Raw genomic sequence first — 22,388 nt, 5'->3', positions numbered from 1 at the left:
TACTTTTAAATTCTTGAATTGCAATTGCTTTGGCCTAACAACTACTGAGCAACATTTCATTTCTAATATTTCTGGCCTCACGGCAGTGGAGCAACATTTTGTCCCAGTGGAACCAGATCTTGGACCCTTGGTTGTGTATCTTGTCCATTGTGAGGACTAACTTGGCTGGGACCTTAAAATATTTAACATGGAGGGGAGGGTATGTTTCTGTTTTATCACCAACAGGACTGCTTTGGGTTCCAACAAAAAAGGACCAGTCTTATTCCAGAGCTCCAGCCATTAGCGATCCAGTTGCCACCCAGGATGCCACCTATGCGGGTTGAAAGGAGAAAGGAGGATCCCTTCCCAGTGACTGTGCAGTCCTCCACGACATTAGATCCAGACTTGATGTCCTTGAGGCTGCTGTATGCTGACTTGGTGAATATCAACAAGCCCTCTGGACACCACAGACTCAGTTGTGGTTTGTGATACCATTCTATGTAGCTCCTATTCCTTTTGGTACAACCTCTCCCGAAGATACGTTCAAAGACAACTTGATGGTACATTCCATAGTAACCTTGGACTTGATGTCATAGACTTTGGAGACAGACTACAGCAACAATTGACACGATTGCAGCAGAAAGCACAAAATGCCACATTGGCACATTTAAATGACATTGCCTGTTGGCTGAATCCAACAAAACTGGTTCTCAGGACTCAATGTTGGAGTTTGGATTTTGTTTGGTATAGGTTTATTTTTGTTAATTTTTTCTTGTCATTTTAAAAGCCCTGTGCTGCCTGTTGCAGAAAACTCTTTGTGTTAAAGCTAGGCTGATATCCCTGTAAGAGGAGGCCACCCTATTATTCATTACACTAAAACTTGTTTTTGCATATCTGTTACTCTGCATAATCCTACACAAAAGCAAAGGAAGAAGCCCAGTGGGAGTGGAAACAAGTGAATGCCACCCCACTACCATATTCACTGTCAAGGCTGCATTAAAAAACAAAAAGGGGGAGATGTTGGAGACCCCCTAAGGCATGAAGTACTGAGACAAAGAGAATGTCAAGGTCATGACTGGAAGACTGGTCAACATGGGCTGGAAGATTAGCCTGTGTCTAGACCACGATGTCCTTTATTGTGTCAGCAAAGCTATGCCTGAGGAACAGTCAAGAATAGAAAGGGAGTAGAATATACCTGATAACACAGAACCTTGGTCATGAATGTGTGCCTAGACAAGGCTGAATACTAAGAGAATGGTTCGTTGTCTAATAACTAACAAAGAGGGGAAGGTGACAGTTTGTATCAATAAAAATGAGTTGCACTGGGAACTCGGGACACTTGAGCTTGGACTGAGAAGCCTTGTGTCTCCTGGGTTCCGCTTCTTTTAAACTCTATTATATGTCTGTCATTTCTTTATTCCTTGGTTCTTTCAGATTCCTCTCCTCAATCATGTTCACCAGAGCTGGTCTCTGGCAGAGCCCAAGGAGTTTGAGTCCAATAACACAATTCCAATCATTAGGTTATGCTGCTCAAGGTGTGTGAGTATTCCAATGTATTAGGCTTAAGGTTCTTTACTCAGGGGCTAGGATGGTTTTGACCCATTCTGGGGTCAGGGTAAATATTAGAGGAATCCCAGTAACTTAGAGTTCTGTTCAGTTACAGATTAGCTCCTCCAAGTATGGGCAACAAGTGCCCAAGTTGGTTGGTCTCCAAGGCACTGGGCAGTGGGTTCCTTATTTCCACCTTTGCCAATGCAGAGGCAGAGTTGGGATAGACAAAAGCAGTCTGAAGAGCTCAAATGAGTCCAAAGCAATGATAGGTTAATTTGCAAAGAGACTCACAATCTAAAAACAGGAAAATGTGTGTGCTAGGGTGTAATTAAAGAGGCTGGCCCATCTGGAATTGGTTTAGTCCCTTTCAGATGGGTATTGTTACAGATGTTAAATTTATTCTTTGTTTCTTTAGAAATCCATCTATTCACTCATTGCCATCTTTCAGGGGCAATTGTTCAATGTTCCAGTCCAGGAGTTAACAAGGACTAGATAAAAGGCCAGTAAAAAGCCAGTTAATATCTATTTTAGACTTTTCAGGCCATATTGTCTCCATCACAATTAGTCAACTCTTTCATTGTATCAAATTAGTGGGCGAGGCTAATTCCAACAACACTTTATGGACACTGAAATTTGAATTTCATTTAACTTTCACATGTCATGAAGTAGTTTTATTTTTTTGATTTTTTTCCACCATTCAAATATGTGAAAACCAATCAACCAATGACAACAACAGAACATAAAACCCATTCTTAGCTTGCTGGCTGTATAAAATATGTGGTAAGGCAGATTTGGCCCATGGGTCTTGGCTTGCTGACACTGCTCATTGGCGTCTAATGTGTGTCTCAAAGTGCTAAGAAACTCCGAAAGCAAGTTAGATACTAGGGGCATTATACTTATTTAAATTGAACACACTGGTGGTGCAAGGGGTTAAAACACAACCTATGAAGCTGTCTGCAGCCTCTGCAGCATGAGTTTGATCCCCCAGCTGGCCAGGGAGCAGCCTACATGGCGCAGCAGACCTCTCCTGACTCGCCCGCTGCTCCCCTCAGCAGTGTACTTTGGTCAATCTGCCTGTTCTGTTCCCCACTCTGTCTCTGGTAAATCCTTTCACCCCCCCCCCCACACCTCTGGCCTGTACCCCAGCTCTTTTATGCATAAATAAATAAATCTTTTTTAAAAATTGAAAGAGACTAATGCAAAATAGTCAAAATGATGACTCTTTCTTATCCTTTATCTACTCCTCCCCAAACCCAAGCTTTATTCTTTGCTATTTTTTCCTTCTCTAGGTTACTTAGCTGGGACTGATTATTGTTATATTTGTGCGTGCCTTCCTGTCATATGAGAAGGCCGCAAGTACTTCTACACAAGAGAAATCCTGGGGGTGAGTATCATAGTTGTAATGTGGGGATTCTCTTTTTTTCTTATTTCTGACCCCAGGCCCTGGAGGACCAGTGCCTGGATTTCCTCCAGGGGTAGGGTTGCTAGATGAAATAGAGGATTCCCAGTGTAGGGGCAAGAAGACACAGAGCAGTATCTCTATGATTTGAGCAGATGGGTAAAGGAGAGGGTCCTGGAGTCCTCAGTGGCTTTTTGCAGGCTTTTACTAGGATTTACCAGGAACACAGCAGGCAAGGGGTGCCGCCCAGCCCCCAGCAAGTCTTCACTCTCTGGGATCTCTGGCATTCTCTCATGCATGGCCTTGTTCTCTGCTCCTTTTGCTCTGTTGTTCCCCTTTTCCTACATTATAATGTAAATGTAACAACAAATGCTTTTATTTATTTAGCAAGATACACTGAGCACTATACTAAGAATGAAGAATGATAGTGAATAAAACAGTCTTAATGCCTGGTATTTATGAGTTACAGTTGTGGGGGGGGTGTGATAAATTGATGTGCTCTAGCACTGTGAAGCGGGGGCAGTGATGGGTCTGTGATAGGGTAGTTCAGAGATTTGTTCTTCCTGTTGTCTTGCACATCTGGGGCAAAATGTTGACGACAAGTTTGTACCACAATCTCAAGAAACAACGTGAAGAGCAGAGATGATTTTGTTTGTTTGTTTGTTTGTTTGTTTTTTATGTTTTACCTAATCTTTTATTTTGGAAAAATATTTTTAAAGCAATGCTATTGCTCACTATGTAGAAACTTTAATGGACTATTAAGCAACTCCAATTTTGAGACAGTTTTTTTGAAAGGTGTAGAAACAACCAAATTTATTTAGCAGTTGGTATAGTGATTCTGTGAGTGCTATTACTAAATTTCGTGGGGGTACTTGTTTTTTTTAATTTTATTTAATTTTATATATTTTTACATCATTTTTGCACAGTGATGGTCTCACTCATAGCAGGAATTTAGAAAACCTAAATAAGGGACCAAGAAAAAGACTAATTATAATAAAGTAAAAATCAAAATCAACAAGCAACTATAAACCAGAGACACACTGTGGGGGCAGGGGAAGGGGAAGATGGATTAGGGTCAAAATAAGGAGGATGGGAATTGTATGGGGAATATAACCAAGATGAAAATGCATACACTCTGCAAGAGCAGAGATGATTTTTGACCAGCAGAGAAGATAGAGTTTTCCCAGTGTACATCTCATACATATGTCCACACCCTACTCCAGGTGGCCGCCATCAGGCATGCATTCAGGACCGCAGATCCATCATCAATCCTAATGGTGGGAGGGCAGAAAAGCCTGATACTTTTTTACCTTACCCTACACCCAGTTAAATTTGAATTTCAGAAAAATATGAAATCAGTTTTCTTTGGTATAAGTACATCTAAATAGTACATGGGACATAGGGATACTAAAAATATTCTTTTTTTAATCTGAAGTTCAAGTTGAGCTTGGTGCTCTGTATTTTTGTTCAATAAATCTGACAGCCTTGTCTGAGATAATCTTCCCAGAACCAATAATGAAAGCACACAATAAAGATAACAATTAAGCAGTGGTTTTCAAACTGGTTTCCATGGAAAATCAGGTGCTCTTATAGGTGCCCTCTATTTCAAATAAAGCAGCCTTTATGTAATGGACTCATGATTTTAAGAGTCTGATTGAAGAGAAATAGAAAACAACTTGAAAACCATTGCTGTTGACTGATCTCACAGAAAAACATATCACACAAGAGAGGATGCTTTGGTGGGGGTGTGTTGTGGAGGGGGCCATGGCAAAACTCAAGGCTTGCAGAAAGGTGGGGTTAGATCAGACTAACAACAGGATAGAGAAGATTGGAGAATTGGCAGCTCAAACCCAGAAAAGGAAGGGTGGGGAGGGGTAAGGCACATTGGTGTGGAGGTGAGCAGGAGGCATGGAGGCGAGAATCATTCTTTTACAGACTCATCAATCTGGTCACTACCTGATTAGAAAAGCCAATTTTTATTCAGTACCAGGTAGGGACTTCAGTTATATCACTTTCTTTTCAAGGGTGTCCTTTCTTTTTTGTAGGAAGGGTTAGCTTTCCATAAAAACCCACCCAATATACATGTTTAAAGACAGCTTGTTCTTTTTAAAAATACTCCTTTTCTCTCCACAATCAAAGGATCCGTGTTGAGATCACAACTAATTTGAATGTTCTGTTCATGGTTTATTTCACCCTGCTGTTTTCCATTTTAGATGTTGGTCCTTGATCTTTCTTTGAAAACTATAACTCTAGAGGCAGTGTTAATTCGTTTTAAAAATAGCTTTTTATTAAGAGAATGATGCAATAAATGTGAGTTGTTATTAAGATCTGAATTGCTTTATGATCAAAAAGTCAGCAGCAGCAAAATGAATCATGCTCATAGCCTGTAGACATTTCATTTTTTAAAAGTCCTCTCTTTTAGAAAAAATGTAATTATAAATAATACTGCTTTCAATGAGATCAAAGTTATGTAAGTGTATAAATAAAACGTAAAATTGCCCTCCTGCCCCTCTCCCCTGAGAGAACCACTGTTGCTAGTTTGGGGTGTGTGTGTACAGATACTCAGTGATGTGTGGTCACACACATCAGACCTATACGTTTTGTTTTTGAGGTCGGTACTATTTTTATTTACTGTTTAAATTTCCTGATACAATTTTCTCTTTTGGTGTGCCACTCTGGGAGTTTTTATAAACGTGTATCTAGGACACAGCTTTTGGTTTCAAGCAAAAAAAGGGATCACATTGTAGATGTTGACTGGAAATTGCTTTTTACACTAATGAGTCTCCGCTATCTTTCCCTGAGAGTATGTAACCAGTGATGTGGTGGAACCAGCTCATACCAGCTTACAAAAACAAGCTGTGTGCATTTCTTTCCTACCCTGCATTAAGTGATGTTCAATGGCATCAAGTTGTTATCTTGAAACCTGCCATCGTGGGAGCATTTACATCATGTAAATTGGCAAATGCTGAAAATCAAGATCCCCCTCCCCTGAAAGCTGGTTATTAAACACTTACCTAGGCTGTACCTTGCATATAGTTGTTCTTATCCTCTTAAGAGCATAACAGTTCATGGCATTTATGTTCCATAATTTGTTTAATCATCCATAGGGTATTTCTTAAATTTGTGCTCCCTCTAGGAAAATCTACAGAGCTATTTGATTCACTATGAAGCAGAGCAAACAAGTAGGAGAGGAAGCAATTTAAATCCATAGCCAATGAGGCATTAATGACAGCGGCAGCTCAATTAGAACATGGGTTCCTATTGAGGTTGAAAAGTGAGCATAAATTGGGACATTTCAATGTGCTGCAAAGGGGAAAAAAGATTTGCTTTAAAAAGTGTTCATCCCATACAGATAGCTCCTTCTAGAATATGGAACCATGATATCACAGTCCTATGTTTACAATTCATTTGTCAGTTTTCATTTTAAGAAACCCCTGTGACTCAAAGAAGCAAACTGTGGAGATCAAGGTGGATGGGGAGGATCTTTGAGATGAGCAGAGAAAATTTACTCAGAAATGGAACAAGCTGTCTCTACCAAAAACAGTTGGAATGTGACTCAGCAGAGGGAGAAAACACAGGTCATGTGGAAGAGCCAGAAATGGAAAGCAGTACGGCAATTCTTGTTCACTGCACTGCCTCACGTTGCACGCCGCTGTGGAAGTGTAGCCTCGCTTACTGAATGCTGTCATGGTGTCCGGTGCTTGGGTTGTATGGTAAAATAGCTTTTGTGCCAAGAGACTATTAGAAAAAAGCCAAGAAATTGTTAAGTCTTACCCATAGTCTCCCTTTCAGCAATGCATTGACAGTCACACCTGTAAAAAGCTGGCCAGTAAGCTGGCGCTAACTGGCCAGCAAATTTTGATTTTTAGATGAGAAAATTGTATTTACAGAAAAACCCATGAGGATTAACCAAATTTCATCAACATTATTTTGTTAGTAATAATTGACATTACCAAAGTGGTTTAAGATGTCTTATCACTTGTTATATAAGACACATTAAAATGTAAATGTAGTTTTCATGCCATCTTATCCTTTAGTTTTCTTTTATATTCCAATTTGTAGCAAATCTAAAATTAAGGCAGTGTACATGGACTAGATTTGCTTGTAAATTATGCTGCCTTTTACATCAGATATGACGTCAATTTTAAGGCCATCTGCAAATTAAGTGACCTTTCCATTATAATTCCTAAATTCCATTATAATTCCTAAATTTAATTTAATTTGGTGCTTACCAAATGGAACTAGAAATGCATAAGAGAAGCTCATAAGTTTTAAAAGGAAAATATTACACTAACAATATCATAAATGGACCAGGGATTTCCAAAGAAGTTTGCAGACATACATTAAATGTTGTATAATGATTAAGTCTAGAATATTGTTTACATATTGTTTATTGTTTAGACCACACACTCTAAAACCTAGTGAGGGCCACGCTGGTGGTGCAAGGGGTTAAGATACAACCTATGAATCTATCAGCAGCCACTGCAGCACGAGTTCAATCCTCGGCCAGGAAGCTACCCACATGGCACAGAAGACCTCTCCTGTCTCACCCGTTGCTCTCCTCAGCAGTGTATTTCAGTCAATACACCTGTTCTGTTCCCCACTCTGGCTCTGGTGAATCCTCTCACACACCCCACACCTCTGGGCTGTACCCCAGTTCTTATATGTATAAATAAATAAATCTTAAAAAAAAATTAAAACCTACTGCTGCCATCACTGCTGCTGTGAAATTGTGAGTCCAGATCTTGCAGTCCCAGGTACGACAACTCCACTCAGGGAGCAGTTGGACAGAGTTGGTGAGAAGTTGGAATTAGCTACCAGGATGTTGAGCATATTCTGTCCAGACTATGCCTCGTCAAGCTAGTTTCCATGTTAAATGCGTCTTTGAAGCACTGATCTCGTGCTTTCTAGCAGTTTCTACTGCAGTATCATTTTGTTCTTGATGTATGTTGCCAGGCCACCCAAGGAAATGTGAAATTCTAGTCTCAGAAGTTCTCCCCTTACAAATCTCTACCAAACTTTAAAAATTATCCCCTGAGGGGTTTACTAGTCTGGCCTAGACTTTATTCAGTTATTGAAGACATTAAAAATATAAGTGGTTGGGCCTCCCTGGTGGTGCAAGGGGTTAAGCACCGCACTATGAAGCAATCTGCAGCCACTGCAGCATGAGTTCCATCCCCAGCCGGCCAGGGAGCAACACACATGGTGCAGCAGACCTCTCCTGTCCTGCCTGCTGCTCCCCTCAGCAGTGTATTTCAGTAGATCTGCCTGTTCTGCTCCCCACTCTGTCTGCCTTAAAATATATAAGCTTTACATAAGTGCAAATGATATATATGTGATCTTAAAGATTGTGTTACAAATGACGAACAAAATCATAACTGACTGTATTAAGCAAATATACTTGTTGCAAAATATTACATCCATAGAATGTCTTTGTTAACATGAAATTGAAATAGATTAGGAATTAATAAATTGGTAAATGTATAGTCAACCCTTTCCCAACCGTTGTCATGGAAATTTCTCTTTTTTTTTTAAAGATTTATTTATTTATTTATTTATACAAGCACTGGGTACAGGCAGAAGCACGGGAGGGTGAGAGAATTCACCAGAGCCAGAGCGGGGAGCAGAGCAGGCAGACTGATGAAATACACTGCTGAGGGGAGCAGCGGGCGGCAGGAGAGGTCTGCGCGCCATGTGGGACCCTCGCCCGGTGGCCAGGGAGCAGCCGAGAATCAAACCAGCGCTGCAGAGGCTGCGGGCAGCTTCGCAACCCAGTGCTCAACCGCTGCGCCACCGGGGAGGCCCGGAAATTTCTCCTTTCAATATTAAGTTCAGCAAATTTTCTGTTGTTTGCAAACAAGGAGCCTGGCCTGATTGTACTAACTACACCGGGAAGGAAGAGGGGAGGAGGGGGCAGCCCTGCCCTTTTCGAGATCTCAGGTAAGTGGACTAGTACCAGGCTCACCTGAGAGATGGAGAAATGAAGAGGCTGAAGATCTCTTCTCTGCTCTGCTCCAGTTGGCCTTGGCCTGCACTGGAACCTCTGCTTCTTGTCCAAACTTTAACAGCTGGTCCTGGTTCCAGTGTGATGAAATCTGCCATCCTTCCTGAGGGAGGCCTGCTCAGTGAGTCCTAACCATTCCTAGGTCAACCTTCACATTAAAGGCAAGGCAATCTTGGCTCCTTAATAAGAGCACTGAAGGGCCTCCCCTGCTGGCGCAGCGGTTGAGCGCTGGGCTGCAAAGCTGCCCACAGCCTCTGCAGCGCCGGTTTGATCCCCGGCAGCTGGCGAGGGTCCCACATGGCACGACAGACCTCTCCTGTCGCACCCGCTGCTCCCCTCAGCTGTGTATTTCGTCAGTCTGCCTGTTCTGTTCCCCACTCTGGCTCTGGTGGATTCTCTCATCCTCCCACACTTCTAACTGTACCCAGTGCTTGTATAAATAAAAAAATAAATCTATTAAAAAAAAAATAAGACCACTGAACACCAAGCCCCTGGGAATGAAAGCCAGAGCTCTCCTTTGGTAGCCATGGGATGGGCAAATGTGGACGGGTGTTGGCAAGGTCTGTGTAAGACGTGTTGGATAGCGAATTTCATAAAGCTTCCTGGAGACACCTGACTTGGTGCCTTTACATTTGTTGTTCAACAAGTTCACACTGAGAAAGCCACTGGATCACAACCTCACCTTCCACCAACTGGAGGCGTACATGATATGTCTACACACAGGTAACTGAGGCAAACCATGAAACTGCAGACCCCAACACATCCAGAGTCTAGACTCATTCATCCATGCAGATGGACATTCAAAAAATATTTATTGACTACCTGGCATTATTTGCCAGGCACTATTCCAGGCCTGTTTTCATGGAGCATATTCTATTTTTATGGGAACAGAGTGAGTATAAAGAAGAGCTTAGATTTCTCTGCAATGAAGGGTGCATTGGGCACTTTCTGTGGACTTGGCCTTCCACTGCACACCATTGATAGGATTCTCTGATTCTAGTGAGGCCTACCTGCCATGATGTTCCTGAAACACCTCTTACAGTCTTTTTAACCCTTCCATTTAGATAGTCACATCATCGCACACTTGTTTAACTTTTAACCATAGAGCAGAAGCCAACAGGCCACAGATGGACCCTTCGCTTTCATTCTCTCCAGCCTATCTCGTGGTGAGATAGAAGGAGATGCTTGGCTAAACCCCATCCCATACCCAAACACAGTAAGCTGACTTGACGGGATCTGGTCATAAGCACGAAGTGCATGGTGTCCTTGGCAGATGCATGTCAGGTTGACATTTCTCCCTTCACGGGCAGTGGAGCGGGGGACATTCACGAGCACTGCTGGTCTCACTGAGGTGCTCATCACCGTCGCTCTGATTCTCACAGTGACTTCAGCTGTGGAGTTTATCTGGAGCAGTTCTTTTGAGGTCTTCTCGTATACACACCACCTTTTAAATATCTGCTTCATTGCCTTAGGGATCTATGGCATGGGGTAAGGTCTTCAATCTTCCATTCTCATGCCCCAGCACCTTGCATAATTCTTTTGCCCCAAACTGTCCTTCTTTGTCTGTTGCAGTGGAATAGTCTGGGGTCAAACAGAAAAGTGCATGAGAGGGAGTCATCCTCACAGGTGTACAGAGCCTTTTGAGAAGTGGGGTGATCATGACTCCCATTGCAAGCATCCCCAATTTGAAGGGGTCCCTGCTGAGGTAAGAGCCCTATGGACAAGGACAGACTCCTCTTAGGAGCTGTTGTTATTACTTTACTCTTTTTTAAAAAAAGATTTATTTATTTATGCATACAAGAGCTGGGGTACAGGCCAGAGATGGGGTGTACCCCATCTTCAAAGGTGTGTATGAGAGAGGATTCATCAGAGACAAAGCAGGGAACAGAACAAGCAGACTGACAGAAATACACTGCTGAGGGGAGCAGTGGGCGAGTCAGGAGAGGTCCGCTGCAGCACGTGGGTTGCTCCCTGGCCAGCAGGGGATCGAACTTGTGCTGCAGAGGCTGCGGACTGCCTCTGTGCAGTGCTTAACTCCTGGCACCATTAGGGAGGTTCCTACTATTTTACTCTTATTATTATTACTGTTATCACTATTATTACCTCATCCATCCCTGGAGGATTTATACGTAAGGCTTCTAGCTTCATGGAGCTCCAGTATCACCTGATCAGACCAGGGAATTAGCAGTATTAATAATTAATTATCACTAATTATCAGGATTGCTTGAAGAGGAAGGATTAGTATTTATTGTATGTTGTGAGACCCTCTTCAAAGGTAATAATGAGAACCCACAGTACCTAGTAACAGTGTTTGCCATGTTCCAGGCTTGCTGCATAACACCAGTTAGCTCCCTTACACATGGCAATGACCTGTGAGGTAGATACTTCTTTTGTTTCCATTCTGAGATGAAAGGACTGGTATTCATGGAGATTAAGTAAACTGTCAAGCCCTCAAAATCAGTAACTAGTGGAACTGGAGTAAAAACCCAGGCCTTTGGGTTTGAAAGAGCGTACTCTTGAACACCGTAACATCCCTAAGTTGAGCTGTGAAACCCCAATCAATTTTTGGAGGAGAAAAAAGCATTTTGAAGTATAATTGACAAATAAAATTATATGTATTTAAAGTGTACAACGTGATGATTAGATGTGCATATCCTTTGTGAAATGATTACTACAATCATGTTCATTAGCACAGCTATGGATATGGCTAACTTTTTTTCCCTTTCTTTTGCAATGAGACCACATATGACCTACTCTTAGGAAATGTCAAGTATGTTATATGGTATTACTAACCATAGTCAGGATGCTGTAAATTAGGTCCCCACATTCACTCATGTTATAACTGAGCACTTGTCCCCTTTGATCAGAATCTCCCCATTTCCTCCCCCTCACCAGCCCCTGGTTAATCACCTTCCTAATCTGTTTCTGTGAGTTCACCTTTTTTTTATTAAAAAGCGTTCTTGAATTTGGCTTTCTTTGGTGTAATAAGAAACTGGGTTTCAGAAAACTTGAGGTGTGTCTCTGGGTGATTATTATGGATATTATGGTTTGCATTTATTGGCTCATAAAATATGTTATATTGAGGAATAAAATGGAAGGAAAAGGTTAATTGTAGTGCCTCAAAGTGTTCTGAGCAAGATTAAAGTCTTTAAATCACATGCAGAATTAAGAATGACCCAGTTCAGTCTAGAAAAGGAAAAATATGTATTATTTGAATCTCCTAGAGTTAGAATTTCAAATCAGTGGGATAAAGGTTATTCATAACATTTTAGGGTAATAGGATAGCTAGTTAGGAAAACAAGCTGTATCTTTATTCCATACTTTATACTAACATATTGAGCAATGACATAAACATTAAAAAAAGAAAGAACTCATAAATGTACCCTGAGACCACATGGGAAATTTTTTTTCTAATACTGGAGTAGGAGAAGACCTCTCCAAATCAGATAAACAACATCAAAGCCAGAAAATGAAAGATAATAAATTTGAATATATGTATTCTCACTATATATATTGAAATTTGAATACATATATTCAAATTTATCTTTCCATACATCCATAGAAATATTACATACTTTGCAAAGCAAAAAGAAAAAAAACTCATCATAAGTAAAGACAAATTACTAGGTAGGAAAAATATTAACAACTCACAAAGCAAGAATTAATTTCCTAATATATAAATAATTTCTACAAATCAACAAGCAAAAGCCAAACAACCTGCTAAAAATAATGTGGAAGATAGGAACAGAATGATCACAAAAATGGAGATACATTTTAAATATAAAATATATCTAAATATAAACATATAAAACATAAAAATAAAAATATAAAATATGTCTAAATATAAATATGTCTAAATATAAAATGATGTCTAATGCGGTTCATAATGGAAAAATGCAAAATATAACTACACTAAGATTTTTTTTAACTTAACAGATTTGCAAAGATAAGAATTTTGCTCACTTATTATGTTTGCACTCTCATGCATTGATGCTGAGTGTGTAAATCTATACCACTGCTTATAAGGTTTACTTGGTAGTATTTTAGACTTATATAATGTTGTAAACCAATGTGCCTTCAATAAAAACTTTAAAAAAAGGAAAACTTTTACAGTGAATATGTAAAAGTTCATTGATTTTCAGAGGATTATTAGAACAACAACAAAAAAAACAGCCCAGAATTTACAAACAAAACCATTAAAATTCTACTTCCAGGAGTTTATTTTACAAGCAAGATAAGTTACGTGGATTTGATTATCCATTATTGCATTGTTTAATAGAAGAAAAGTTGGAAATAAGTGTCCATTATTAGGGGACTAGTTAAATTATGGTACTTTCCTACAATGAAAAGTCTGTGCAGTCATAAAAAGAGAGGCAGTTCAGGGTACTAATGTGGACCAGGGTACTAATGTGCATATACACAACAACCTTTTGTGGTTTAATGCAGTACTATTACTTAGATACATATTCCTCCAAAAGAATTCACAAAATGATGACACTGATTGCCTCTGGGTAGCTAGAGGACAAGGATGGGAGGGAGATCTATTTTTTTTTTTTGTAATCCCTTTTGTACTTTTGAATTTTGTGCCATGTACATGTACTATCTATTTTAAAATAATTTTAAGGTGACACGCCTAGCACATGTTAAAAGCACATTCCATTTGTAAAGTTAGAGGAACTTGTAAAGTATAACCACGCACCTTTGGGTATTATTTGATTAGTAGGTGTGAGGCTATAACACTATCTAAAGTGGTCAACTCCCTGTCTTACATTACACATCAATTTCTCTCTTTCCCCACATCTATTACTGGAGATAAGGTACATTTGACCTATTTGGGGGTATACTTAAGGGTCAGGGGGTTGCTTTGATTGGTCTCATAATACCCCAAAGGGGAGAACATCAGTTTTGTCAACTGTTTAAATGTGTTGATATTTTTTCTTCCATAAACATGAAAGAATATACTCTCTCCACATTCTCTCCAACTGAAAATCATAAAAATGATGCATATTGTGGGAAATTTAGAAAACATAGGAAAATATTTGGAAAAAAATAAAAATTTCAGAGTTTTACAACCTAGAAGGTATATTTTTTTCCTTAATCTATCATGGATGCTTTCTTCTGTTGGCAAATATTCTTCTGAAACATTTGTTTTGAAGAAGTTGTATGATATACCTTTTTTTCATAGTAAATAATAAGGCCATTTGTATGCTCATATGCTTTGCACACTTTATTTCCTTATATTCTTTATATTCTATATTTCTTTATATTTTCAAAAAGATTTATTTATTTATGCATACAAGAACTGGGGTACAGGCCAGAGGTACGGGGGGGTGAGAGAATTCATCAGAGACAGAGTGGGGAACAGAACAGGCAGAATGACTGAAATACACTGCTGAGGGGAGCAGCAGGCAAGACAGGAGAGGTCTGCTGCACTGTGAGGGTAGCTCCCCAGCAGGCCGGGGATCGAACTCGTGCTGCAGAGGCTGTGGATAGCTTCATAGTGCTGTGCTTAACCCCTTGCGCCAGTAGGGAGGCCTCTATATTCCATTTTCTAGAAGGAAAAATTTCTGGGTCAACAGAAAGAATGCTTTTAAGACTCTTGAGATGAGTTGCCATTATTGCCCTGGGAAGATGCTACCAATTTGCAGTCCCACCAGCTGCACATGTAAATGTGCTCATTTCTCTGCACTCCAATTAATGGTGCACATTATTGTTTAATGTTGCTTTCCCAACTGAGAAGCCAAATGCCATCTTGTTTTAATATTCATTTTTCTGATTACTTCTGAGGCCAAAAGTTTTTCCACATTGTTATGGGTGAGGGTGGGGGGTTTTCTTTTCTAAACTAAAAGGATTCTGCACAGTAAAAGAAACTATCACTAAAAGAAAGAGACACCCTGAAAGATGGGAGAAAATATTTGCACATCATACATCTGACAAGGAGGTAATATCTAAAATCTTCAAAGAATTCACACAACTCAACAAAAGTAAACACATGACCCAATTCAAAAATGGGCAGAAGAGCTAAATACACACTTCTTCAAAGAAGACATACAAGTAGCCAACAGATGCATGAAAAAAATGCTTACCATTACTTATCAGGGAAATGCAAATCAAAGCGACAGTGAGATACCATGTCACTCCAATGAGAATGACCGAGATCAAAAAACACCAGAAATAACAAGTATTGCTGTGGGTGTGGAGAAAAAGGAACCATTGTACACTGTCGGTGGAATGTAAGCTGGTCCACTCCCTGTTGAATACATTATGGTGGCCTCTCAGAACATTAAAAGCAGATCTACCATGTGATCCAACAATTTCACGCCAAGGTATATACCCCCAAAATGCATTAGCCTCACTACTTACAATAGCCAAGTTATGGAAATGACTTAAGTGCCTAAGGACAGATGAGTGGAGTAAGAAGATGTGGTTTATAAACACAATGGAATACTACTCGGCTACAACAAAAACATGAAATTTTGTCATTGTGACAACATGGATGTAATTGGAAGGGATTATGCTAAGTGCAATAAGGAGCAAAACAACTACCAGATGATTTCACTAATATGTGGAATGTAGAGAAACAAAATAAAGGAACAGAAAAAATTAACCCAAAGTAAACCCTAGAAATCTGACTTTAGAGTTGCGACTTCCTGAGGAGAAGGGGGGATGGGGGCTAGAGAGTAAAGGGGAGAGGGCGCCCGATGGACTGTGGTGGGAGATTATGGGTGCCCAGGCGGTGCATGTGGTGTGGCGACACACAGCTGACGAGGTGTAAACTTGTACCTCTGAATCATATACAGTGTTGTAAACCAGTGTTGGCTCAATAAAAAATAATGCATTAAAAAGACAAGTAGGGGGAAATCAGATTGTGAACAGCAGCTACAGCCATTGTGGCAAGATTAATGGATAAGAAAAGACCGTATTAGTATAGTGAGATTTCGATGATCCATTTGGCCTTTGCTCTAGGTTTTGAATGTTCTATCATTTTATAATAAGTGTTTATAAACAAGAGTTATCAGTTAACAAAAAAAAAATGTTGGCAAGATAGAAAGTATTTTGTGCACCTGAAAAAAGAGGTGATGGCCAAGCACCAGATTTTATTTATTTTTTTTTTCATTTTATTTTATTTTTTTTTTTATAAATTTTATTGTTATATTCCCCATACAATTGCAGCCCCCCATTCTGACCCCAATCCCTCCCCTCCCGCCCCCGCCCCCCTAAAAGTGTCTCTGGTTCATAGTTTTTTGTTGATTTTGATTTTCACTTTCTTATAGTTATTCATTTTCCTGGTCCCTTATTTAAGTTTTCTAGATTCCTGCTATGAGTGAGACCATCCGGTATTTTTCTTTTTCTTTTTGGCTTATTTCGCTGAGCATGATCCCTTCCAGCGCCATCCATGTTGCAGCAAATTGCATGTGTTTATCTTTTTTGAATGCTGAGTAATATTCCATGGTATATATGTACCACATCTTCTTGATCCAGTCATCTATTTTTGGGCATTTGGGTTGTTTCCAAAGCTTAGCTATTGTAAACAGTGCTGCTATAAACATAGGGGTGCAGGTGTTCTTTGGAATTGATGTTTCTGTGTCCTTTGGGTAAATACCTAGGAGTGGAATTGCTGGGTCATATGGAAGCTCTATGTTTAGTAGGTCCAGAAATCTCCACACAGCTTTCCACAGTGGTTGGACCAGTTTGCACTCCCACCAACAGTGCAGAAGAGTTCCTTTTTCTCCACACCCTCGCCAACATTTGTTGTTGCTAGTTTTTTTAATATGTGCCATTCTCACTGGTGTAAGATGGTATCTCATGGTAGTTTTGATTTGCATTTCCCTGATGACAAGTGATGTTGAACATTTTTTCATATGCCTGTTGGCCATTTGCATTTCCTCTTCAGAGAAGTTTCTTTTAAGCTCTTCTGCCCATTTTTTGACTGGATTATTTTCTTTGTTGTTGTTGAGTCTCATCAGCTCTTTGCAGATTTTTGTGATCAGTCCTTTATCATTAGTGTTGGGTGCAAAAATGTTCTCCCAGTTGGTGGGGTTTCTCTTTGTTTTTGTTATTGTCTCTTTTGCTGTGCAAAAGCTCTTTAATTTGATGTAGTCCCAGCTGTTTATCTTTGCCTTCACTATCACTGCTTTGGGTGATGTGTCTGTAAAGATGTCTTTGATGTGCAAATCACGTAGTGTTTCGCCTATATTTCCTTCTATATATTTTATGGTTTCAGGTCTTATGTCTAGTTCTTTAATCCATTTTGAGTTGATTTTTGTGTATGGTGTGAGGTGGTGGTCAAGCTTCATTCTTTTGCATGTAGCGACCCAGTTTTCCCAGCACCATTTATTGAACAAACTTTCTTTGCTCCAATGCATAGTCTTTGCTCCTTTGTCAAAGATAAGTTGACCATAAATCTGTGGGTTTATTTCTGGATTTTCTATTCGATTCCATTGGTCTGTATGTCTGTTCTTGTTCCAATACCATGCAGTTTTGATGATTATGGCTTTGTAGTATAGTTTGAAGTCTGGGAGTCTGATGCCTCCATTCCCTTCTTTTTTTTTCAGGAGAGCTTTGGCTATTCGGGGTTTTTTGTGATTCCATATGAATTTCATCAATAATTGTTCTATTTCTTTGAAGAATGACATTGAAATTTTGATTGGAATAGCATTGAATCTGTATATAAGCACCAGATTTTAAATGTTGTTACCAAGAGCTTTAGTCATGTCGTGTACTTTGCCTTTTTTGCTAGTTTTGTTTTTAATCATCTGCTTCTATATATGTTTTCTCTGTTGGTTTTCCAGATTAGATAAGAAGTCCTGGAAGACCATCTTAGAGTCTTAAAATGAATTTTTTATATAATTTTTATATGCAATTACCATGGGTTTTAAATCAGTGCTTAGCTCTTGCTTCCTGGTGAGACCTGTAAAATTTCAGGAAATGGCTTGCTGTTCAAGTAACAGCTTAGAAAATCAAATCATTGTCGTTTATGCCTTTCCATCTCCATCCTCAAGATGTGGTGGAATTAGTGGCTTAATAATGATACATATCAGAGAACTCAGTATTCATTGAATGAAGGAATGAACTGCCAGACAGATCAATTGTAAATGAGAGAATAATGTGTAGTCATTCTTTACTCCACCTCTGTGCAGTCTTGGGAGTGGATCCTTGCACCAGTCATTTTTTATATCTTTGGAAGGATCCTCCCATTCTATCGCTCCCAGCAGGTTGTGATTACCAAAGTAAAGAATATGCACTTCCTTTAGCTGTGATAAGTGTTCCATTCTTCCTGATTATAGAAATAAGTTGCCTTGCTGTCACTCTGAAGGGAGGAAAAAAGAACTGGGGGCTTGGGGGCAACATACTTCAATTTCTCTAAGTGCTGGGCAGAATTATGGGTTTGGCAGAAATCTTAAGCATAGGGCGGCAAGCAGGCAGCCTGGTTCAGATCTAGCCCACAGATAATTTGTTTCGCCCACACATTGATTGCTTAGAAGGTCAAATTTGTTGCTAAGATTTAAAAATCAGGATGGAGGCTTTCACATTTAAAAATGGCATTTCTGGCTTCCCCTGATGATTCAGGAAACCTGATACCCGCTGAGTCGCAGTTTGCAGTTTCACCATTATCTTGACTAAGTCACTGCTGCCCCCTTTAGAAAGGCCTTGTGCTTGCAGCTCACTGTCACTGCGCAAGCTTTACTCTCTCTATCTGCTTGCACCCGTCGCCATTTCAATCTGCCTCCTTTGCTCTCTATGCTTCATTCATAAGTTGTTATGCACCCATCCAAAGTTTTGGAATTGCAGATGAACAAGCATGGCTTCAGCATGGGAGGGGGACAATATATTTTTGTTACTTGCTGTAGTGCCAGGAAGGGTACAGGGCAGGATCTCTGTGATCCTAGCAGATGGGTAAAGGAGAGAGTCCTGGAGCCCTCAGTGGCTTTTTCAGCCTTTTATTCAGTTTACCAGGTACTGGGCAGGCAGGGGTGCTGGGGATGGGGGGCCAGGGGGCTGGCAGGCCTCCAAGCCCCTGGCAAATCTTCACTCTTCCTGGTTCTCTTTGGCTCTCTCTTTCACTCTGCTGGCATCCCTGTGACGCCGCCCTTGTAAGCACAGTCTCAGCCCAGGTGTATCCCACCTACGTATGCCCACACCCCACTCCAGGTGCCCGCATCAGACATGCATTCAGGACCACAGGGATCCATCATCTATCCTGATGGCGGGAGGGCAGAAAAGCCTGACACTTTACTTACCCTATACTTGCCCATCAGTCTCTTCCCTGGAGAGGCATCTCTCTCCTCTGACTTCTGCTCCAGAGGAAGACTTCTTTCCCATTCATATTCCAGCAGTGGGAGACTGGATGGAAACTCTCCTAAGGGCTTTTGAACAACAGCATTCACCATGTCCCAGGGGAGTCCTTGAAAGCAAGACAGACCCGGGTGCCAAGAGACAGAAGAGAGAAAGCAATTCCTTGTTGAACTTTCTAACTCTGGTACAATAGAAAAGGATTAAAACAAACAAGTGGATATCAGCTGTGGGAACAGCTACATTTCTGGGAGGATGTTTGGTGGCAGAGGTGAGACATCACTTGCCCACTGTCTTCCATCTTCTGCAAGTACGGCCATGGATGGTCCCTTGGCACTGTCTGGGGAGACTCCCAGTCTGAAGTGGCTGTGTTGCTTGGAGAGGGGATTGGGGTTACCCCCTTCACTTCTATCTTGAAGTCCATCTGTACACATTTGGGCACACAGATCACAACCTCAAAGCAGGAAGGCACACTCTCGCAAGCCACTTCATCTGGTCTCGACCTGACAGACCCATTGCTCTCACGGGCTTAGTATTTTACAGTTGATAGGAGAGTAAACCCTCCTGGAGTTGGGAGAATGGGGCATCATTTCTCTCTTCCAAGGCATCCACTTCTACACATTCACTATAAGAACAGGGTCTTTTTTTTCAATTTGGGGTTTAATATCATGAACCAAAGATGCCGATGTTGGATGTCTCTATCTGTAAGACAAGTTGTCAGAACATCCTTTATACTGAAGGCCCACTGCTCTGTGGAGGTGATTTTTTGGGTCACCCTTAGACGTGAACAACAAATATTGAGTATATTTACACAATCATGTCACCACAGTGACATTGTAAAGGGCGCTATTATTAATAAGGCTATGCGCTCTCTCCATTTTAAAATCAATTTTTATTGATTTACCATTCATTTACAAAGCTGTATAATTTCGGGAGTCCAGCTACACACCCCTGCCTATGCACAGGCTTACTCGCCCACCACCAAAGCTTGTGCCACTATACCATCACATCACCCTTCCCACTCCTTCCCTGCTTCCCTACCCATCTGTAGGGTAAGTAAAGTATCAGGCTTCTCTGCCCTCCCGCCATTAGGATAGATGATGGATCCCTGTGGTCCTGAATGCATGCCTGATGGCGGGCACCTGGAGTGGAGTGTGGGCATGCGTAGGTGGGTACACCTGGGCTGAGACTGGGCTTATAAGGGTGGCATCACGGGTTCACCAGCAGAGCACAAGAGAGAACCACCAGAAGAACAAGCAGGAGAAGCAGAGACCACGAGAGAAGGCCGGAGAGCCCAGAAAGAATGAAGACTTGCTGGGGGCCCGGGAGGCCTGCCAGCCTCCCGGGCCCCCAACACCCCTGCCTGCCGTGTACCTGGTAAACTCAAACACCTGAAATAGGCACCGGGGGCTCCAGGACTTCTTTACCCGGTCTGCTCGGATCCTGCTCTGTACCCTTCCTGCTGTTACACCACCTCAAGTAAGTGTATCTTCTTCTAGTTAGTTGAGTTTGCAAATTTAGGGTTTTAGAAAGGTAATGCAGAATGTTGGACACTCCTGGGAAAAGGTCTCAGGCAGAAATGATTTGTACCTTTCTTAGATGCTTGCTTTAAACTGAGAAAATTTCATCTGGGGATTTTGGCAAAATAAAGGTCATGATTTTCTAATTGAGAAGAACCTTTGCTGCTCTGGCAATCCCCCAAGCAACAATGTAAGGAGACTCAGGTATCACCTTGTAGAGGCAGGAATGACCACTGAGCAGGTTTTCTAGGATCCAGCAGACCGGGTAAAGGAGGAGTCAGAGTCCTCAGTGTTTTTTTTTTTTTTTTTTTTTTTTTTTGCAGGTCTTTTATTGGGATTACCAGGTACACAGCAGGCAGGGGTGCTGGGAGGCTGGTAGGCCTCCCAGCCCCCAGCAAGTCTTCATTCTATCTGGGCTCTCCGGCCTTCTCTCAGCTTCTGCTCGTTCTTGGCTTCTGCTGGCGTCCCCATGATGCCGCCCTTAAAAGCCCAGTCTCAGCCCAGGTGAATCCCATCTACTTATGCCCACACCCTACTCCAGGTGCCCGCCATCAGGCATGCATTCAGGACAAGGATCCATCATCTATCCTGATGGTGGAAGGGCAGAAAAGCCTGATACTTGTTTACCTTACCCTATACCTCTACTACAAAACATGCAGAGAATTCAAACAATTCAAATGCATAATTTGGGCCTTTAATGAACTTTAGTTAAAGTAATGAGGCTTTGGAGTGTATTATCTACTTAAGTGACTACCCGACCTTGGTGTTTCTGGAGGAGTTTGAGACACGTTAGAGTATATAGGAAAAGCTGATGGCATGTAATCAGCCATTCCAAGGGAAAGGAGATAAGCTGATTGTGTTAGATAAATCCCCAGAAAAAGTTGGCAAGTGAAGATCAATTCTACAAACATTGGTTATCTTTTATTTTTATATATATTTTATTTTATATAATTCTTACATCATTTTTCATTTTTGCATAATCTATGCATTTTCATTTCGGTTCTAGCCCCCATACAATTCCCAACCCCCCTCATTTTGACCCTAATCCCTCCTCTCCTCTCCCCCCACCCCTGTAGTGTTTCCCTGGTTCATAGTTGCTTGTTGATTTTGATTTTTTTCTTTTAGAAGCTGAGCACTAATTCTAGAAGCTTTGGAGGTTGGAGGAGAAATAGGATATGGTTATTGCCCTGAAGGAGTACACATTTTAATGAGATGCATACAATCAATTCAAAGCAGAACGATGCTCTCCATGATACAGGTATGTGGACACTGAGGGAAGAAAAGTCTATAGTCACATGGGGGTGATCAGGAAAAGCTTCATGAAGGCAGTGGTAAGAACACTTAGTGACTCAGATTCAGATGATCCTGGGTCCTAATGTTAAGTCTAACACTTTTTAGCTCTGGGACATTGACCTAGAAAACCGTGATCTTCAGATTCAAGATTCCTCATCTGTAAGATGGAGGTTATATCAGTGAATGCCTGGCTTTACTCGTTAATTATTGTGTCGAGTTGACATCGCTGAAGTTGTGAGCATGGGAGATTGCGAGGAGAGCAGTGGAGGATGAAGTATTAAGGAATGTTTACATTATGTGGGAAGGGAAAAGATGGACCAGAGAAGAAGGACAACATGAAGTGGTGCCA

At 41.0% G+C, this 22,388-nt stretch overlaps 1 protein-coding gene across 1 annotated transcript; it reads left to right on the top strand.

The window, feature by feature from the left end:
* Positions 1-303: 303 nt before the first annotated feature.
* NOX1 (NADPH oxidase 1) lies at positions 304-22,222 on the top strand (the record flags this gene model as incomplete). Its single annotated transcript, XM_084258950.1, has 6 exons — positions 304-460; positions 10,244-10,421; positions 10,506-10,638; positions 18,074-18,163; positions 18,690-18,830; positions 22,145-22,222. The coding sequence occupies 6 exons, from the start codon at positions 304-306 to the stop codon at positions 22,220-22,222; spliced, it is 777 nt and encodes a 258-aa protein (XP_084115076.1).
* Between the last annotated feature and the right edge of the window lie 166 nt (positions 22,223-22,388).

The sequence above is a fragment of the Talpa europaea genome (assembly GCF_964194135.1).
Source record: "Talpa europaea genome assembly, chromosome: X".
In the NCBI taxonomy this organism is placed as follows: domain Eukaryota; kingdom Metazoa; phylum Chordata; class Mammalia; order Eulipotyphla; family Talpidae; genus Talpa; species Talpa europaea.
The sequence above is the reverse complement of the archived record's forward strand: the minus strand, read 5'-3'. Positions and strand labels throughout refer to the sequence as shown.